This window comes from Naegleria lovaniensis (genome assembly GCF_003324165.1).
Source record: "Naegleria lovaniensis strain ATCC 30569 chromosome Unknown tig061, whole genome shotgun sequence".
NCBI classification, from domain to species: domain Eukaryota; phylum Heterolobosea; class Eutetramitea; order Acrasida; family Naegleriidae; genus Naegleria; species Naegleria lovaniensis.
The window spans coordinates 94,452-114,055 of NW_025407883.1; the positions used below are offsets into that span (position 1 = coordinate 94,452).

A 19,604-nucleotide genomic window follows, 5' to 3' on the forward strand; every position below is an offset into this window, starting at 1 on the left:
ATAAATCTCCAAATTTATTCCATCAAAATGATGACGTTACTCATGAATTAAAAATTCTTATTAAAAATACTATAACAGGATGTGTTGATAAAACTGGTGATGATGATTTTCCAAAGCCTAATTACTTCTTCAATACGACTCTTTTAAATTCTTCCAAGTCAGCTCCCTTTCCGACTTTATATGAATGATAATATCTACCAAAGAGTGATTGGCAAGCTGGTTGAAGAATTGGAATTTGCTTTGAACAAACAACATTAATCAATTCATCTCTATTTTTAAATTCATCAGCTGAGAGTTTTTTGACCGAAGATTGAATATCGGCATCGATCTCTCTCAGAGTGTCATAGGCATTTTGACGTGCAACCACACGTTCCGATTTCTTTGGAGGTGATTTTTTAAGAGCTTGCCCAACCAACACAATTGAATAGGTACCAACGAAGAGAGGTAGTAAGAATTGGGCTGTTTCATTATATTTGAGTTTAGAGAAAAGGGATGAAAGATTGGACATGATGATGATCGGAGAGAGTGATGATTCAATATTTTTTTTCAAATTCAAAAATCCAAAAATGTCGTTAATGAAATTAATGAAAGGTTCTTTGAGTGTGCGAACGAAAAATTACGAGAACTTTGATGTGTCATGAAGCGAGAGAGATTTCAAAAGGAGGAATAAATGTATTGTTTTTTCATCACTGTTTCTTCGAACCACTGGCACTGGGTTACTCCACAGTGATGTGAGAGGACTGCAACGTATTGGAATTGACATCAAGTGTTCGGATTTCCATTTGGTAAGGTCGTTTCGCTAAAATGTTTTGAACTGTTGATTTGAGGTCAGTAAATATTTTCCACTCATTCAAAGCAGGATCGTCTGGGAGTTGGATGATAACATCGAAAATTGGATCTGCTTTCAATTGGAGACGCATCTTTTCTCCATCACTTGTTGCATTGCGATCGCCTGGGTGCAATTATTACACGTATTCATTGAATTATTAATAACAAGTTAAATGACAGTCATGAATAATAGTTCACCTCTACTTACTCATAATGACACTCTCCACACCTCCTAACAATTCACACAATACTGGATTTTTCAAAATTGATTTCATATCTCCATGTGCACTTCCACACAACACAACACCTCTCTGAGCTATGGTGCGAGCAGTGTTGACTTCGTCTTTGGTTCCAATTTCATCAATGACAATGACTTCAGGAGTATGATTTTGAACAGCTTGAATCATGACTTCTTGTTGCTTTCTAATATCTGAAACTTGCATTCTTCTTGCCTTACCAATGGCTACATGTGGAATATCACCAAAACCACCAATTTCACATGACGTATCTACCACAACCACTCTTCTATTTTCTGATAAATTTCTTGCAAAATCTCGAATAAAAGTGGTTTTTCCAGATCCGGGTCTACCAAGCAAGAGTACACTCTTTCCTTGCTCAATAAAATCAGAAAATACTTTTGCACGACCAATGACAGCTCTTCCCACTCGAAGAGTGAGCCCAATAATGTTTCCACCTCGATTTACCATGGCGCTAATTCTGTGAAGCGATCCATCCATACCAGCTCGATTGTCACTCCCGAATGATAATTTCTTGGTAATTTCGTCAATATCTTCCTGTTGTACAATGAACGTGGGATCATAGAATGAAGTTTGTTTGTGATAATAAAACAATTCATAGGGTCTTCCCTTGTCCATTGCAACTTCTATTAAACTGTTCACTTCAATTCCTGACACTTTTGAAATTTTCTCCTGAATTCTTTTTGGAAAGAGGTCAAGAAATGTGTAAATTTGATTCACGATTTCCAATTTAAAGCTATGATTTGAAGAAGTTGGTTGAGAAACAGTGATGGGTGGAGGAGTATTTGTGGTTGAAGTGGCTCCTGACACTTGTAAAGTGTTAGATACAGGTACTTTGGATAAGTCACTTTGGTTTTCTTTGGTGTGAATGGATTGTGTGGTAGAACTTGTTGTGGCCATATGACCAACACTGTTGAAAAGTGCACTTGATGAAGAAGGAATTGGTTTGATCACTCCTTCTACCAACTTGGTAACCTTAGTTAACACTGCTTTGAAAGTTTTTTCTAACATGGGTCCAGGAACTGAATGAATCATGGTCAAATAGAGTTGTGTGAGATATCTCACATCAGCAGAAGAATATCTAATCATGAGGTCAGTGAGAGGCCTACTACACCAACTACCATTTTTGTGAAGCTTTTTTCCAACCTCTTTGAATGGGTTTTCAGGAATGCTATATATCTTGCACAATTCGTTGAATGAAATATCCTTCGTTGACTTGGTAATTTCTTGATAGAGAAGACGAGTGTCCATGACAGACTTGACAATAATTGCATAACTCTTGTAGAGTGCCAAAATATCATTACGGCAATCATGGATAACTTTCACAACAGCTTCATTGGTAAGAATGTTGCTAAGGGCATTGATAATATCTGCTGACAGCTTTTTGTCGTTCTTAGCAGCTTGCAAGTCGAAGAGATACTGAGTTCCATTGACCGATATTTGAACCAATGACAGTCTTCCATTAGAACCTAAATTAACTCCTTCACAGTCTAATCCGATTAATTTTGGAAAGGTCTTTTGAACAAAAATGTTCGAGAATTCAGTGGCAAGAGCTGACGAGTTCACAATTTTCACGTCATCTTTTTGAGAGTTGGGAACTGATGCTTGTGGATTAATCGGTGGTTTTGCCGTGATACGGTTATGACTCACCAATTTGTTAATCTTTCTCAACACTTTGCCAATTCTTCGCATTTTAGAATTCATGGTAAAAGCTTTTGCCAAATTCAATGTAGGGCAATGCAAGAGTAAGTCTGTTTCGTTTTTAAATTGAGAATTTGGTACAACAAATGTTGGAAGTTGGATGACCAACGTGATTTGGTCGTTTTGTTCATTGTATTTGAACCATGTTGCGGATTCTCCTTCAAACAATAAATTAAAGATGTCATCATCGTTATAATTAGCTGCCACTTTTTCAAAAGGAGCAAAACTGAAATTGTTGTCCATAAACTGGAGAACTCTCTCAAAGGAGAGAGTTTTTTGGGAAGAAATGTCCAACGCAACAACGGCCGATATCCGGAAGAGTTTCTCTACCAACACTTGTTCCGAAGACATTTTTTTTGTTTGTTACACACACCAGTCAAGTTTATTCCATCTTGTCAATTTCATTGTTTACGATATTTACTTACTTCTTGTTGAAAAGGAGAAGGTGGATTCCATTGTTGACATCAAGCTCAACTAACCCAATCACTGAAGTGTCGGAGACACAAACTGTCCAATACCCTGGTCTGTCCATCATTCCATGTTGAAAAACCTTAAGATAGGAGTCTCTTCAACTTCTCTTAGATACCCTTTGTGACATGTGGTATTGATAAGAATCCAAAAAGACCATCCGAAGAGTTATTGTTGTTGTATTTAGTAGCAGTAATGGGAGACATATTCTTGCAAGATTATTGATTTAATTTGTGGTGAATTCACTTTGGTCAACATTTCTAAACAATTCACCAATTTTCTAAGGAAGGATCCTATCAAAAAAGCCAACTTGAAATTACTTCATAAGGGAATTTAATTAAACAACAGCTACTCGTTCAGAAACTTGAGTTTATTTCTCCAACAATCTTAGCTGGATTACTTCACCTACAATTGCATAAACTAACCTATTGCTGCCATGTATTTCAAACTTGCGGACAATTTAGAGACAAGGAATAAACTCACTATGCAATTTTTAAACTACTGTAAATAAATTGTAGTAAGGTGAATTTTTTTTATAAAGACCATTCTGAACTCTCAAAGTCTGCAATAAGAGCAAATACAGAGTTTAAATACTTTATCAAAGATCTGGAAGTGGGATTTGATTGGCCAATTTTTGAAATGATTTTAAATACTTTTCTTCCTTCATCTGCTTTGAATTTAAGCACTGCTTTGGCGTTAAAATCCAAAGCAAATGGGGGTGCGTTCTTAATGCTCATAGGCTTCCCAAACTCTAGATTCAACATTCCATTATGTAAAAACCCTTTTGAGAGTGGGAAATTTTGTATAACCTTCCAACCAAAAAAGACGGATCCTTTTCTACACTCACCAACCATTGCAATTCTAACAAAGATGCTGCGATTTTTTCTGAAAGCCAACAATGGAACGGCTCCAAAAGTTCCAATCGAGCCTTCAAAAAAGCTCATTTTGAAAGTACATCCACCTGTAAATCCAGATGGAGTAACGGTGAATATATTGCTCTTGGTGGCAATAACAATGCCACTTAAACAAAGAAAAATAATTAGCAATAACGGTGCGTTCATTGTATTTTGTTTTTTGGTCCAAGTTACTTTGAGAATGCTGATTGTTGCAATGAACCATGGAAGTTCGTTTCGGTACAGATAAATCACGGACCAAAATTGGCTTCAAACAAAGATCCCAATACAGATCATTCCTTCACAAGATGTAACATTTAATTTCCAAATAGCGTTCGATTGTTTTGGCCACAAAATTGTAAATTTGTGAATTCAAAGCTCATGGTGATCCTTTCGCGCCGATTAATGAAATAAGTATTTTTCTTTTTCTTTGAATTCCGATATACGTCTGAAAGTATTCTGGAGAGAATTCAATTTTAATGTCTGAAAACATCATACGTTTGCAGACGAACTCTTTTAACAGTGTGGAGGAGTTTATTCAATTCCTTTGGTGGATGAAGATTGGGATCATTTCGGCTATTTTGTTTTCAAACAAGAAAGCAACCCGACGACGGCAAAAATCGAAAATGACAAGTTTAACGAAAAAGATGAATCATGCAAGATTTTGGATTTGCGGTTCCGATCTTGCGCCTTCAGTTGAGAGATGCCAGACCTCCGCGGTGACCATCATAAACCACAACAAAATGAAACCACTCATTGCTTTCTTGCTTGACATTTTGATTGCACTTTCATTCTTCTCTTGCGTCACCCAGATGTCACCAACCCTTTCACAACAACCACAAGCAACAGACACGTCTGGCCATATCTTTGTGCATGCATCCTCAACACCTTTGCAAGCCATGACAACCGTACAGAAAGACCTAACCATGTATCTGAATTTTAGTTTGGACCTCTCAGACCCAAATTGTGGCCAAACACCACAGCAACCTTGTTATTCCATCCATCATGTATTTGACATCATTCAAGACTCTATCAACACGGATATCACTAATCAAATTCTTCTTCCAATCAATAATAACACTCTCTACAATTACAACATTACGGTGGTCTTGATGAGAAATTCAGTACATGATGATAATTGTTTCATCTACTTTGGTTTTGAATATCCAGAGCTAGAGAATCGTGTCCATCTTTCAATTTCATTCACATCATTTCCCAATTCAAACAATGAGAGATATGAGATGACATGTAATGCGGACTATGCAACCTTGTTTTCATTGAATGGTTTCAGCAACACGGCAAAGAACTTTATCAGAGAACTAAACCTCCATCGAGTTGCTTTTAATGGAGTTCGGTGGTGTTTCAACAGAATTGCTCACTCGGTACTTTCCAACAATGATTGGACATGCATTGAAAAAGTTTCACCTTACAATTCCAGATTCATTCAAGTGAGCGACTCAACTTTGGAAAATGTTGAATTTAAAGTCGCCAAAGCTGATGATGTTTCTTTTTCGGATTCAAAGCTTACTGCATTTGGATACATTTCAAAATCAAATTCCTTCATCATAAGTAATTGTACCATGGTACAACCGCTCTCCTCCTCCAAGTACCTGTCGATTAGCAACACACTATCCATGAAACTGTTAAAAAGTACAATCCACATAAGACATGGAAGTTTAATGGTTCAAATGATGGCCGTTCAAAATTTTGAAATGCAGCAGTGTGAACTCTTTTTCAACTCTGGAGAATCTGATCCAATGCTGAGGTTGAACAGTTACATTTTTGACTTAAAGATTGCACTTTCAGTGACCATTCGAAATTTGAACATTTATGGATTTAGAAATTCCTTATTTTACTTGTCATCCATTGGAAATGCCATCATTGAAAATGTTTCATTTTTGAATGGAAAAAGCTCTGGTGATGATCGACCTGTATTCAATTTCAATATTGTGACCGTGTTGGACATTACAAATCTCACAATGTCAAATAACATTGGTGGATGCATGAAAATTAGCAATTCTCAATCAATTACTATTTTAAATTCCAACTTTGACAAGAATGTCAAAAACGGAAATGGTGCAGTCATTGAGGCAGAGTGTGAAAAATTAACTGTTGTCAATAGCTTCTTTTCATATAATCAGGCAAATGGAACAGGAGGCGCGATTTCCATAACCTCAACCACTGGTATATCAGTAACAAATTCACACTTTATAGGAAATTCTGCCAGCAAATCAGGAGGAGCCATTGGAATGACACTTTCTTCATCAAATCTCAACATTGATCCTCCAACCAAAATAACCAATTCCAGTTTCATTGAAAATTCAGCATTGTCATCCTCACCAGTCACTTGGTGCAAAGGTTTTTATGATTGTATGGGCTCTGGAGGTGCCGTTGCTCTCGCAAGTCGAGTTCCTCAATTGTTTACATCCACATTTATGAACAACAAAGCGTCTTGGGGTGGTGCCATGGTTTTTCAAAGTGACAGTATTCTAGCTTTACCTGTTACACGTGTAACCAATAATCATGCTCATGTTGCAGGAGGTGCAGTCTTTTTTATGACGCCCTTGTTGAGCAAAGATGCATCTGATTATGGATTGCATTTGGAAAACAACATTGGAGCATTATATGGCAATGACTACGCCTCTTCTATCTGTAACGTGTCTAGTTTGATGGTGAGATTGTACGATTTAAAGCAAGAAAATTACAAGCCATTAGAGAATCTCCAACAGGTCATGCATGTTTATTTAGGACAATTAGTGAGTATTCGGATTAACAACATGAAAGACTGCTATGAACAAAATATTCCAATCTTTAGAGAAACTTTGTCTCTTGTAGTCTCAAATATTGAAAAGCACATTCAATATGAATCCATGGCACGAGAAAATGGGACAGACATTCGGTTTACGCAAGCACAAAACACGTTTCAGAATGCTAACTTTTCACTCACTGTTTCTCTGAACGTTTGGAATTTCACATTTTCAGTTTTGATCGTTCCATGCCCAAACGGTTGGGAATATAGAGATGGAATTTGTAAAGAGCAACTTCCACTTGGAGTCATTATTTCCTTTTCAATTATTGGTTTTCTATTGGCAATATTGATTGGAATCTTTTTCGGAGTGCTCTTTTCAAAATTAGTCTCCAAGATGTTCGTTATTAAGGGAAAGCTTAAAAAGTTAGAAACTAGAGAAAAAGAAGAAAAGAAAATTGAACAAAAACTACTCAACTCAGAATTAGGTGAGATTCAGCTCGAAGAGGATATTACAAAATCAAATTCATCATTCTTGACTACGAAAAGAAATTTATCATCCACCATATCCAAGAACTCTACAAAAAGTTCCAGTAGCAGACCTCAAAATGCTGCTACCTCCATGTCCTATATTATTCCTGTAGAAGATTTGGTCGTGATTAAGAAAATTGCAGAGGGTGGATATGGAACAATCTATCTTGCAAGATGTTGGGGAACTACAGATGTTGCTGTAAAATCATTCCATCAAAATGATGATACAATGGACGATGAAGAGTTTGAGAAAGAAGTATCTGTCCTTGTCAATTTAAGAAATCCATACATTGTGACATTTTATGGAGTGTGTATTACTGAAAATAGAAAATTCATGGTTCTTGAATACATGCAAAAAGGGAGTTTACAAAATTTAATTTACAATTGTAGAATTGGAAAAGAAGTTTTGACATTGAAACTGAAAATCAATATTTTACTCGACATTTCTTGTGGAATGAAATATTTACATTCAATGAAACCAGCATTGGTCCATCGTGATTTGAAACCAGCAAATATTTTAATCAATGAAATGGGGCAACACAAAGTGTGTGATTTTGGATTGTCAAGAATGATCCCTACTAATTCATTGCACTCCATGTTTACAAGTACTGTTGGAACCATGTATTACATGGGTAAGTAGAACGTCTACACCTTCTAACTAACTCTCATTTCACATGGATCATTATTTCATGTCAATTCTCGAATTCATAGCCCCTGAATTAATTCTTGAACAAGAACACTCTATTACGAGAGATCTACTCACGAAAATTGATGTTTATAGTTTTGCAATCATTATGTGGGAATTGTTCTTTGAAGAGAATCCATATTTGAATGACAATGTTAAAAAACTTCATTGTTTTCCAAAAGCAGAAAAAACCAATATAACACCTCTCACGATATTTGTTCACATTGCAAAGGAGGAACTTCGACCAATCATTCCTTTCAACAACCGAGAGGAATTATCTCAATGGAGTGACATGTATTTACAAACTCAAAACAATGTTGTTGATAAGAATTTGCTTTTAGAAACTGTTGAAAAGTATATAGAATTGATGAAACAATGCTGGGCACATCATCCCAGTGAACGACCTTCGTTTGAACAAATTTTCGTTCAACTTTCAAATCTCAAGAATACGTTATAAAGGAAAGGAGGAATTTACTTTTTCAGAAAATTATCATGATTATATTTTAATGACGACAAGACTCGAATGGCCTCACAGTTTCTTGGGAAGAAATGTCCATTGTGAACACAGAGAGTTTTGGAGCCACAAGCAGTCCAACTCACGCTTACATGAACCCACGATGGCCTTCCTGGTGAGAGGATGTTTGCCACGAGATGTTTCATTTGGGGAACCTTCATGCTTCGAATTTCACCAATTTAAGATTGTTGTAAACTCTAGACCAACAAAATCTACTTTTTCGGACTGTAAACCAACCCCCAAAAAATACCTCCACACCACCCAGGTGCCATCGGCCTAAAACTCTGATCATTACAGATTTGAATCGGAATGATGTAAGTCCTCACACTTTAAAATTTTAATTTCTCATTCTCAGTCATTGTTGCGTCATCACCCACTCGTGTGGTCAACCTCATATGCTCATCATCAATTCCGTCTCATCATAAAACACGCCTCCGATTTGAATTGGTTCTAACGTTACGACCAACACCAACCAACACCTCTCTTCTGATCGAACCCACACTTTAGGTCCACACATTTCCATTTCCCTTCCTTCATTCAAAAGGAAACAACCGTCGAGCAAGATGGTCTCACCTACATGCCTGGCTGGAATAACACCTTCTCTTCGGAAGCTTTGTCAGGCGCTCTCCCTCTCGGACAAAACACTCCACAACAATGTGCGTATGGTCTCTATGCCGAACAATTGCAAGGTACTGCTTTCACTGCTCCACGTAACGCCAATCAACGTACATGGTTTTATAGAATCAGGCCAAGTGTGGTTCATGAGGCTTTCGAAGATTACACGGCCAATGAACAATTCTCACCACTCAATCCCAACAAGATTGATTTGGGAAGGGTGGTCACACCAAAACAATTACGTTGGAGACCACCAAAGAAGCCTGAATCGAATGAGAAGGTAGATTTTGTTGATGGATTGAGAGTGTTGGCAGGAGCTGGCTCACCACAATTGAAGACTGGATTTGCGATTTTGCAATATCAATTTAACACTTCGATGAATAATCGTTGTATGTGTAATAGTGATGGAGACTTTTTGTTTGTTCCCGAGCAAGGTGAATTGTTGATTATCACTGAATGTGGTAAACTGAGAGTCAAGCCAAAGGAAATTTGTGTCATTCCTCGTGGTATCAAATTCAGTGTGGCATTTGCTTCGGAGAGTGAAACATTTGCTCGTGGTTATATGAGTGAAGTTTATGCAGGTCATTTTGTTATTCCTGATTTGGGACCCATAGGAGCTAATGGTTTAGCAAATCCAAGAGATTTCCTTCATCCAGTTGCTTGGTATGAGGATCGTGACCAAGATGTTACTTTTGAAATCATTCAAAAGTTCCAAAATCAATACTTTATTGCCAAATGTTCTCATTCACCCTTTGATGTTGTTGCATGGCACGGAAATTATGTACCCTACAAGTATGATTTGAGCTTGTTCAATGTGGTCAACTCTGTGTCCTATGATCACTTGGATCCATGCATTTTCACAGTATTGACATGTCAAACTCTCGAAAAGGGAACTGCTGTTTTAGATTTTGTCATCTTCCCACCACGTTGGAGTGTTCAAGAACATTCTTTCAGACCACCTTACTATCACAGAAACACAATGAATGAATACATGGGACTTATTGAGGGTAAATATGAGGCTAAGGAAGATGGTTTCGTTCCAGGAGGTGGCTCTCTTCACAATTGCATGATTCCACACGGTCCAGAAGAGAAGGTCTTTGAGAAAGCATCCAATGCAGAGCTTAAACCAGAACGTGTCGCTGAAGGAAGCTTGGCATTCATGTTTGAATCTGTCTACATGATTAACCCAACTGAATATTACATGAACGACGTCGAAATTGATCAAAAGTACAATCAATGCTGGTCTGGAATCAAGAAGCATTTCAATCCTAACAAGAAATAATCCTATGATTTCATCGTAACGATCCCGTTGTAAAGTAAACAAAAAATTTGTGCAGGTTTAATGCTTCCCATTAATTAATAAACAGTTACTTTTTACAGAACACAAATAGAAAGATCACTACCTTTTTTTATAGTATTCTGCAAAATTTCTAAACCAAGAAAGTTAAGGCGCCCACAACAATAAATCGTCACTTCTTCACACAACATACGTGATCGGAACTAGATGATACTACTGCACTTGGTGTATCTGATGTGTTGGTGTTTCCACACATCGCTTTACAAGAGCAATATTCAGTGCATGCTTTACCCTCACTTTTGCATGGGAATGATTTGTTTGTCAAACATGCACGATGACAACGACAAAATACTGCATTAGCTTTCTGTTCCTTCAACAACTTTCGTTTTGCATTCTCTTCCTCCTTTTGTGCTCAACACGCTTTCGTTTTTTCTCCTTTTCCTTTTTGTCAACAATTATTTGCGCTGTTTCAATGTATTCAGCAGAGGATAATACAAAGTTAATACTTTCACCAGTTTCAGATGTTCTTATCTTTGGCAATGGAGGGACTTGTAAAATTTCACTATCAATGGAATTAGGTTGAGCTTCTTGAATTGTTGAGCTGATGTCTCCACAACTTATTCAAGCATCACTAAAAAAATATCGCTGTCTTTCTGCACCAAAATGAAGAGAACAGGCTCCAACAGCATCGTTCAACGGTTAATTACCCACAACAACAGCAGACACACATCGAGCCTCACCAAAACAACAAGACAATATTTTTGCCCCAGAAATTGTGTTTTCAATTTTGCTTTGTCGAACAAACCAAATTTAATTGTTCCGAACAACAAATTGATGTTTTATCCAACAACAACCACATTTGGCCAAATACGTTCTTACACCACCACAAATTGGTGGAAGGAGAAAGAAGCATCAACAAATGATAGTGATGGTACAAATACTTCAGCACCTTCATCCTCCGAACAAATCACTCTCAATTTGATGGACTACGAGAGTTGGAACGCGCAACAGGTAGCATCAGTATTGACTTCTCCTAAATCTTTGGGTGGTGCTGGTTTGTCGGTTGAAAAGGTGAAGCCTTTGTATGAGGCTGGTTTTAAAGGCTCATCTCTCCACAACATTGTTGGGGATATAATGAAGAAGGATGAATATTATGCTCTTGATCAACTTAAAAGTACTTATAACAAGAATAGCATTCCTCAACTCTCCGACACTTGCAAAACTGTTGTATTTTGGGTGCTCGATCAATTAATGACCAGACAATATTCACTATGGCAATTGGAGCCAGTGATTAAGCAAATCAAGCAAAAATTGGGCGAACCAATTGCAAAAGGAGGTGCTGATTTGAGTCTTGATCAAGTTTCTTTATTAGATGGCAAAACTCTTTACTCTATTGCAAAAGATGTAGTCTTTGGATCCACAGGTGAATGTGTGGCCGTTGAAAATCTTGACTTGAATTTAGGTACAACAGTTGGCAAATGGGTCACACAGTTTCTACAAAACAACGTACAAGTCCCATTGTTAAAGTTTGAGCATACGAAATGTAAGTATTCATTAATGAATCACACATAAAGTACATAACGAAATTTGCAGCCTCAAAACCGAACTACATTCCAGACAAGTACACAAATAATACTTCAGATTTTTCTGATGAAGAATTGTTGTTGTTGCAAGAGATTAATGAACTAACATTGAGAGATTTATCACATGCTCGTTATAACTTGGATCGTCTGATTTTCAATATGATGAATAGAGAACAAGCAATACAATCAATTATGGACTTAGGTACAACACAATACAAAGCTAGTCAACTAGAAAAAATTAACAAACAAGACTTAACTTTTTTGATTGTCAAAGGTGGAAGTGGGAGTGGAAAGACTCGTATTGTGTCTGAGGCTGTCAAAATTCTTTCGAAGGCCGAACCACAATATATTTTTAAAAATTCTGCAGTCATTTATTTCAACTTTACAAATGGATTTATTTTGCAACATGATTTTGAAAGAGATACCGCTATTATATCGTTAATATCAGCGAGAATTATTTTCTCTGCTTTTGAAGACCAAGGAATTTCTAGACGGTTACCAAAAATAACTAACGATTATTTTTTGTATGAACTTCTACGAATTATTAGCTTAAAATTACACGAACAATTGAAGGTCGAGCAATCAATACCTATACCTCTTATTCTGGCATTTGATGAATATCAACGTGTCAACAGATTCAACAAAGATCTAAACACCCAATTGAAACATAAAATTGGATGGTATATGAGAAACTTTCAGAAACGACAAGGATTAATATTATTTCCAACATTCTCTGGAACATTATTGGACTCTGATGCCAAATTCGAACCAACCGACTACAAAATAACAACGCTCCCACTACCAACACTGCGACAGGAGGATATTGAAAAAATTTTGAAAGAGCAAAATTTGACAGAATTTTATGTTTCAAAATATCAGATCTTTTGGAGTATCATTGGTGTTGTGCCTAGACATTTAGAATGGGCAGTAAAATATGCCAAAGAGATTACAAACAACACGACCATTCCATTAGAAACAAAAATAAGCCATATTTACTGCAATGTTGTGAAAGAACTGTATTTGATATATCAACCAAACGACGCACCAGATATCTATCGATATCTCTCAATACTTACTCTTTCAGGATTTTCATATAGCACTCACAAATCTCTCAAATATGAAAAGAATATTGAAGTACTAGCTAGCGAAGGTAGAATTTACAAATCCAATAACCATATTGGATTACCACTTCCTGCCATTGACAAGCTTTCAGAATTCTATACAGAAATCCCAAAAAGGTTATTCAACGAGTTTATTTATACTTCAGCAAAACCTGATTGGGAAAAATTCGAAGAGCTATGTTTGAAAACAATTACCTGCAAACTGAACTATATTCTTAAGCTACAACATACTAAACCTAAGTCTACTTTTACTGTTGGTGAGCTTTTTCAAGGGGCACACATGCCACAAACGCTTTCTCAACTGACTTTGATCACCAAAATCGGTACAAAATCCTACTTCCATTATGACGAGGTTTCACAATCAATTTCTACATCACTCGTAAAGAAAAACACGAATGATAACTTAATCACAAAGGCACAGCCAAATCAGCAAGGAATTGATGGATTTTTACCAGCCTTTAGTTTAGAAAACGAAAAGAAAGTGCTATTTGTAGTCCAAAATAAGTTTTTGAACGATGATTCACAAATAAGGACACTCGAACCCAAACAATTATGCAATCATTATAAGAATGCACTATTGGATATTGAAGGTTATGATGTTTATGTAATAATTTTCGCAAGAAAAAAAGTCTCTGACAACACAGCCAAATGTGTCAACAATGGAGTAATTCCAACCGAACCAAAACAAACACCATGTCCTAAACTAATTTTGGTTTCCGGAGACTGCTTTAATGACTTTTTCCATCCATTCATTGCCAACATTCTCAAACCTATGGAAAAATAACTTCTTCTATACCTGGTTGACCATCCTCAAAATTATCGTTTAATGATTAAAACTTGAATATTTCCATCAATTAAGATATAAGGAAGTAAGGCGCTGCTGTTTCGTTCGAGTTGAACGTGAAAGTAGTCAAATATTTTGTGCGTCCAATTTGGTGATAATGTAACTCTTGAAGTTGGTCATGATTCAAACATGGACGAGCAAAAGTCGGTATTCCCTCCAAATTGGATACCGTTGACGTTGATTGAAGAGTAGTTCAGTGATATGTTGGCCTTGAATTCGACAACGCTTCATCAAGGGTGGTGATTTATTCACTAAATGTCATGAGTACAAACCAGGAATTGAACAGACTTACCTATGGATAATACTTGATTGAAATTTGAACAGCTCCTTTTTCATGTATTGATTATTGAGTGACTCCGATTGTTTGGTAGTTGTTGTTATTGTTGAACATTGAGTGACCTCATCTTAGTGGTATGAATAGCCGGTGGATTTGTCCTGTAATTTTGCACGTCCAAGTAGGTGATGTTAACTCTTGGAGTTTGTTATGATTTTTAAATGGACGAGCAAAAATTCGTTAATACATTCCCTCCAAAACGATTACGGATGAACCTGTTCTATGCGAAAATTTTCACATTATTCCCGTGCGAAATTTTTACCTCAGGAACAAATTTGGAAGGTTTGACTTGATTCTTCGACAAATTGGTTCATGCTCTCACCATCTCCACCAGACTCATTATCACACACTTCTTCAAACATTTCTTCGGTATTGGATGCAAGCTCCTTATCACAACCAAGAAACCTATTTGAAAAGAATTTTGGATCTATTGGATACACTGATTCCGTAAATGGCTTTTCTTGTGGCAAAAACCCTCCTGTTCTCTGCCATTGAACAAAGAATTTAAAGCCTTCCGTTGCTCTTACTATCTTTGCCTTTCTCTTGCTAGGACTTCCAACGGAGATAGTTATACTTTTGGCGTATGGTGGTTTGGAAACCATTATCATCTGACCAATCTGAAAATCTTGTAAACCAACGGATCCATTTGCCTTTGCCCTTCTCTTGTTCACTCTTTCCTTTTGCTTGATCAAACGTATATCATGGACTAACAATTTAACGTTGATACGAATCTCTGCTTGTTCTCTTGATGACTTGTCCTTCAATCGAATTGGAGCAATTTGATTTAGAACTTCCTTTGGTGTTCTCTGAGTAACAGAATGAATAGTGTTGTTGTAATTACTAATCACTGTTGGTAATGTTCCCGTCCAAGTAGATTCATTTTCATCACGCATTTTGAGGTCGATTCCCATTTTGACAGTGCAATTCGGTCTTTCTACAAGACCATTCTCTTCAGGGGAATAAGGGTTTGTGTTGGAATCAATAATGCCAAACTTGGCCAAGGTTGCACTAATAGTCTTGTTCACAAACTCTTTACCACAATCATGTCTCATGACTGTATTGAATTCTCTAAAGTTAACTCCAAACACATCCCTCAACTCTCGTAAAACAAATTTAAGAATATGATTCACAGTACTAGCTGACTTTTGCTTGTGCTCATGCATACTTGCTGAAACCTTCAACAATCAAGACATACCCAATGAAGTTTCTTTCCTTCTGAACGAAAGCAATATCCATTGCTAAGTGAGAAAACGGAGAGTATATCATGAAGTTAACTGGTTTTTGATAATTCGAAGCCTTGACCTTGATTTCTTCACACACAACACATGATTTGATGAACTGAATAACATCTTCTTTGACATTACGCCACCAATATTTCTGTGTCAGCTTCAAAAGTACAGCGTTAATACCAACATGATTTGCAGTTGTGGCATGATAATACTGAACGATTTTCTTACGTAGCGGTATTGGAGGGACTATTTGATAAGATTCTTCTTTAACCTGTTGGACATACTTTGAAATATCCATATCAACACCTTTCACAATACTATTCAATTCTTCCTCTGGTACATTGGACAAATCTTGAACACAATTCTTTACCTTTCTGTGAATTTTGCATCTTAATACCCATTCTTAAACACAAAATTTTGCTCCTTCTTTCTTTGACCCTTATGTTGTAAGTAATTGCAGCATGGTCTCTCGTTGTATCAATGAGTATCGAGGTTCTCTATTGTATTGTTTCCACTTTTCAGAAAAGCTGCAAATTTTTCATAAAGAATAGTTTAAGATGAACTCCTGTCCTGCTTTGCAAGTAATGCTTTTGAACGAGTTGAAAGGTTCTATGACCGTACTCGAGATTGCGCCAGTGATTGTCAAACGGAAACAGATAATCTCTTGTGATGTGTTTATATTGCTTCAAGTAATAAAATCTCAAGCTCATGATCACTGATAATCTATGACTATGAAATTTTGAAAGTATTTTCACACGTTCCTCCTCATTAATTCGGTTCAAAAATTCGGATTGGATCCTCCTCATTTGCTCTAGTTTTCAAAAATTCATCAAATTAGGTCATGCAGATCAATTTTTGAAATAAACTCAAGTTTCTGAACGAGTAGCTGTTGTTTAATTGAAAAATTCAAAATAAATCTTCTCAAGAATTCCTTGTCAAAAATACTTACGACATGCAGTAATTGTCACAAATGATGGTCATTGCAGGTTAGGTGCCATCACATGAGTAATAGTAAACGACTGAAATTACTGATCGAGTTAAAACCACGTTTTGAGAAGGCCTTGTATAAGGCTACACAATCCGAATGGGTTGATCATGTCTAAGATATAACTTGAATATTTCTGCACTTTTGTCTCTCCAATTTATGGATGGGTCTGTTTTGAATTTACGACACAAAGATGTTGCCTCTTCGAGATTAAAGAAACCATCTTTTCCTCCAGATTTTGACATGAGCTGGGTGGTATAGTTGTTAAATTCCTCGAGACCTTTTGTTGTGTTTGCCACAACATAAACCCTGCCGAGTAGAGCTTCAGAGGCGACAACTTCTGTCAGAGTTATTGCCCAGTTATTACTTGTCTCCACAAAGAGTTTCACTCCTCCATCTGGAAGTTTCAAAAGACGACACAATTGAACTGCCAAATGGAATGCAATTTGTGATCGATAAGTATGAACACTGAAATGATAACAACCCTCTACTCTTGATAAATTATCTATCTGAGGCAGTTTGGGAACAAGATAATGTTCGAGCTTGTGGTTGGTATCGTTTTCATCAGTCTCTAGTGCTGGTGTCGTTGATTCGTTGTCGTCAACATGTTGCTTCTGCATGAGTTCCTTCACACAGCCAGTAACCAAGTCCAAAGTCTCTGATCCAACAATAAAGAATCTTCTGTTCCCGAAATTCGAGTAAAATTTTCCGTTACAGTCTTTAAATACTGTTTCAGCACGCTGTTGTAAATCTTGTTTCCCTTTCCAATATATATTGCTTTCTTCTTCCGATTTGAATTGAATATCGGCAATACTAGGCCCAATTGGTTTTTTTGGAATTTTGTCGCTTTCTTGTACTTTTTGTGGTGGTTGGAGCCCTTTCTGAAACTCCTCAAGTCCTGACTGAAGGTTGGATGTAAATAATCCAGTTGGTTTTTTTGGAAAATCTTCAAATACGTCATCATGATCATTTCCGATGTGTTGATCACCGTTGTGATCAGTCTTTTTTGTTGTCTTTTGTTTCATTTCTTTTTCGTTTTTCTTTTGCACTTCGATTAAATACTTTATATCGTCATTATCTTTTTCATTCTCTTGTTTCTTCTTCTTTTTTGAAGACGTGTGGCTGTGTGAAGTATTGCGTTGCGTGGTTCCTGCTGCATTGCTCTGGTTTGGCTTTTTGGGCATTTTTTGTATTTTTGAAATTTTTATTGGTTATTCTGTACCTCAGATGAAGAGTAAACGGATTATTACTTTTCGTTCACGAGTTTTGATTGAGGGTTACCCAACTTTGCATGTTTGTGTTTTTAATCTAATACAGCTTCCAGAGTGCGTCGGCCATTGGTTCTGGAAAGTATTTTATTGTCATTGCATCTACCTTTCGAAAATATTCGATCCTTTCTGACAAGTTAAATAAAGCGAGAAATTGTTGTGGAGCATGTCGGTCTTGTGGGTTTTCTTGCAGAAGGATGCCTTTGATAGGAATGTTTCTAACTCTGAAATGTCCTCATTGTCATGCCATAATAATTTTGAAAGTGTAGTTTTGGTTGGTTCATAATCTTTGACACGTAAATTCAAAGATTCCAACACAACAAGCCCAAGAGAATAGATGTCACTTTTGGGAGAAACAATGTATTCACTTTTTCTTTCTGGAGCACGATAACCTTGAGAGTATGATTTGCTTCTCACAACTTGACCGTTGCGTTTGCATTCATAGGTTGCCCAGTACTCTTGCGTTCTGTCAAACATCTCTGAAATTTCAAAATCGATCAAAAAGTAATGATGATCAAATCGAATAATGTTTAGAGGTTTCACGTCGTTATGAATCCGTCCCAATGATTCTAAAATCGCAAGTTGACATAATACATCCAACATCATGTGTTTGGTTATTGCTATTTTGTTTTCCATTTCCATTTTCCAAACAGTTTCCAAGTCAAATCCAGCTAAACTGACCAAGCATGATGGATAGATTCCACATTTCACATATAAAGTTCTCATTTTCTTACAAATTGTTATTGTTCTTTCAATCTCCAATGAAATTTCACCTGTTTTCACATAGACGTCAGTGGAGGTTGTTGTACTGTTTGTCAATTTTCCGCTTTGGACCATCTTTGAACCGTGTTTGATTAGGTTAGGATTGGGAGTGAAAGTATAGTCCACTTCAGAAATTTGTATCGTTCGTGCTGGCTTTTGAAAACTGTGTGCCGATGATATTAATGAAGTTGGTCGTTTGGTTGACAGATATTGCTGCATTTCCTCTTGATGGACGTTTTTCATTGCTGTCACAATTAGTGCTACTAAATGAACTCGCTCTTCCAAATGGTCATGTTTAAAGCTTCCAATAAATTTCATGTTGTAATGTATCTTAAATCCTTCATTCTCTTCAACTATGTTGCTACACATTGCATACACATTTGTATATTCAAGGTCACAAGTGATACCCAATGTTGTAACGTTGTTATGCCATGGTTGTAACTCATCTCGAACCAAGTTTCGAAGAGTGTAAGAGTGAACAATTCTTGTCATTGCCACCATCTTTGGAAAGTCTTCATGCAATAAATGATGGCTAAACTTTTTTACCTTGTCCTCTCTTAAAAATGAAATGTGATAATCATGTCCAGGTTTGGTAAATAATATCGTCCGGTATTAGTTTTTTTACATGAGGTGTTAACATTTCCAGATGTTTTGACACATTGTAAGGTCACCAATTTGGGTTCACCCTCTTTCTTGCTTTCATTGCGCTCAATTTGTTGGATTATTTCTATCATAAGCGATTGCACGGCCGTTGTATCATCCCTGAACGAAGATCAGGAAGTTTAAAAATTGGAAACACTTACAATAGCTTCTTCTTTCGTTCTAAGTGTTGATTGGATCTTTTCGTCCCTTTTGGGGTTGAGTATTCCTTTTTTACCGTCTCTTGTTTTCTTTTCTTTCTGTTATCATCGGATGAAGAGTCATCCTCATCATCTGCTGGCAC

The 19,604-nt window shown here is 36.7% G+C and overlaps 9 protein-coding genes across 9 annotated transcripts; 3 read left to right on the plus strand and 6 right to left on the minus strand.

Moving 5' to 3' along the window:
* Window positions 1–121: 121 nt before the first annotated feature.
* Window positions 122–508, minus strand: C9374_012916 (uncharacterized protein; the record flags this gene model as incomplete). The annotated part of the gene is made up of 1 exon (XM_044688735.1): window positions 122–508. One exon carries the CDS (start codon window positions 506–508, stop codon window positions 122–124), a length of 387 nt encoding a protein of 128 aa, XP_044542244.1.
* A 208-nt stretch (window positions 509–716) lies between these two features.
* On the minus strand, window positions 717–3,137 carry C9374_012917 (uncharacterized protein; the record flags this gene model as incomplete). The annotated part of the gene is made up of 2 exons (XM_044688736.1): window positions 717–952; window positions 1,037–3,137. The coding sequence occupies 2 exons, from the start codon at window positions 3,135–3,137 to the stop codon at window positions 717–719; spliced, it is 2,337 nt and encodes a 778-aa protein (XP_044542245.1).
* A 1,753-nt stretch (window positions 3,138–4,890) lies between these two features.
* Window positions 4,891–8,566, plus strand: C9374_012918 (uncharacterized protein; the record flags this gene model as incomplete). The annotated part of the gene is made up of 2 exons (XM_044688738.1): window positions 4,891–8,056; window positions 8,136–8,566. 2 exons carry the CDS (start codon window positions 4,891–4,893, stop codon window positions 8,564–8,566), a joined length of 3,597 nt encoding a protein of 1,198 aa, XP_044542246.1.
* Window positions 8,567–8,932: 366 nt separating this feature from the next.
* Window positions 8,933–10,520, plus strand: C9374_012919 (uncharacterized protein; the record flags this gene model as incomplete). Its single annotated transcript, XM_044688739.1, has 2 exons — window positions 8,933–8,937; window positions 9,131–10,520. 2 exons carry the CDS (start codon window positions 8,933–8,935, stop codon window positions 10,518–10,520), a joined length of 1,395 nt encoding a protein of 464 aa, XP_044542247.1.
* An 849-nt stretch (window positions 10,521–11,369) lies between these two features.
* C9374_012920 (uncharacterized protein) lies at window positions 11,370–14,023 on the plus strand (the record flags this gene model as incomplete). The annotated part of the gene is made up of 2 exons (XM_044688740.1): window positions 11,370–12,078; window positions 12,129–14,023. The coding sequence occupies 2 exons, from the start codon at window positions 11,370–11,372 to the stop codon at window positions 14,021–14,023; spliced, it is 2,604 nt and encodes an 867-aa protein (XP_044542248.1).
* A 657-nt stretch (window positions 14,024–14,680) lies between these two features.
* Window positions 14,681–15,580, minus strand: C9374_012921 (uncharacterized protein; the record flags this gene model as incomplete). Its single annotated transcript, XM_044688741.1, has 1 exon — window positions 14,681–15,580. One exon carries the CDS (start codon window positions 15,578–15,580, stop codon window positions 14,681–14,683), a length of 900 nt encoding a protein of 299 aa, XP_044542249.1.
* Window positions 15,581–16,717: 1,137 nt separating this feature from the next.
* C9374_012922 (uncharacterized protein) lies at window positions 16,718–17,815 on the minus strand (the record flags this gene model as incomplete). Its single annotated transcript, XM_044688742.1, has 1 exon — window positions 16,718–17,815. The coding sequence occupies one exon, from the start codon at window positions 17,813–17,815 to the stop codon at window positions 16,718–16,720; it is 1,098 nt and encodes a 365-aa protein (XP_044542250.1).
* A 186-nt stretch (window positions 17,816–18,001) lies between these two features.
* On the minus strand, window positions 18,002–19,153 carry C9374_012923 (uncharacterized protein; the record flags this gene model as incomplete). Its single annotated transcript, XM_044688743.1, has 1 exon — window positions 18,002–19,153. One exon carries the CDS (start codon window positions 19,151–19,153, stop codon window positions 18,002–18,004), a length of 1,152 nt encoding a protein of 383 aa, XP_044542251.1.
* Window positions 19,154–19,218: 65 nt separating this feature from the next.
* Window positions 19,219–19,604, minus strand: C9374_012924 (uncharacterized protein; the record flags this gene model as incomplete). The annotated part of the gene is made up of 2 exons (XM_044688744.1): window positions 19,219–19,423; window positions 19,465–19,604. Coding segments are annotated over 2 exons (345 nt in total), but the record flags the coding sequence as incomplete, so codon positions are not given.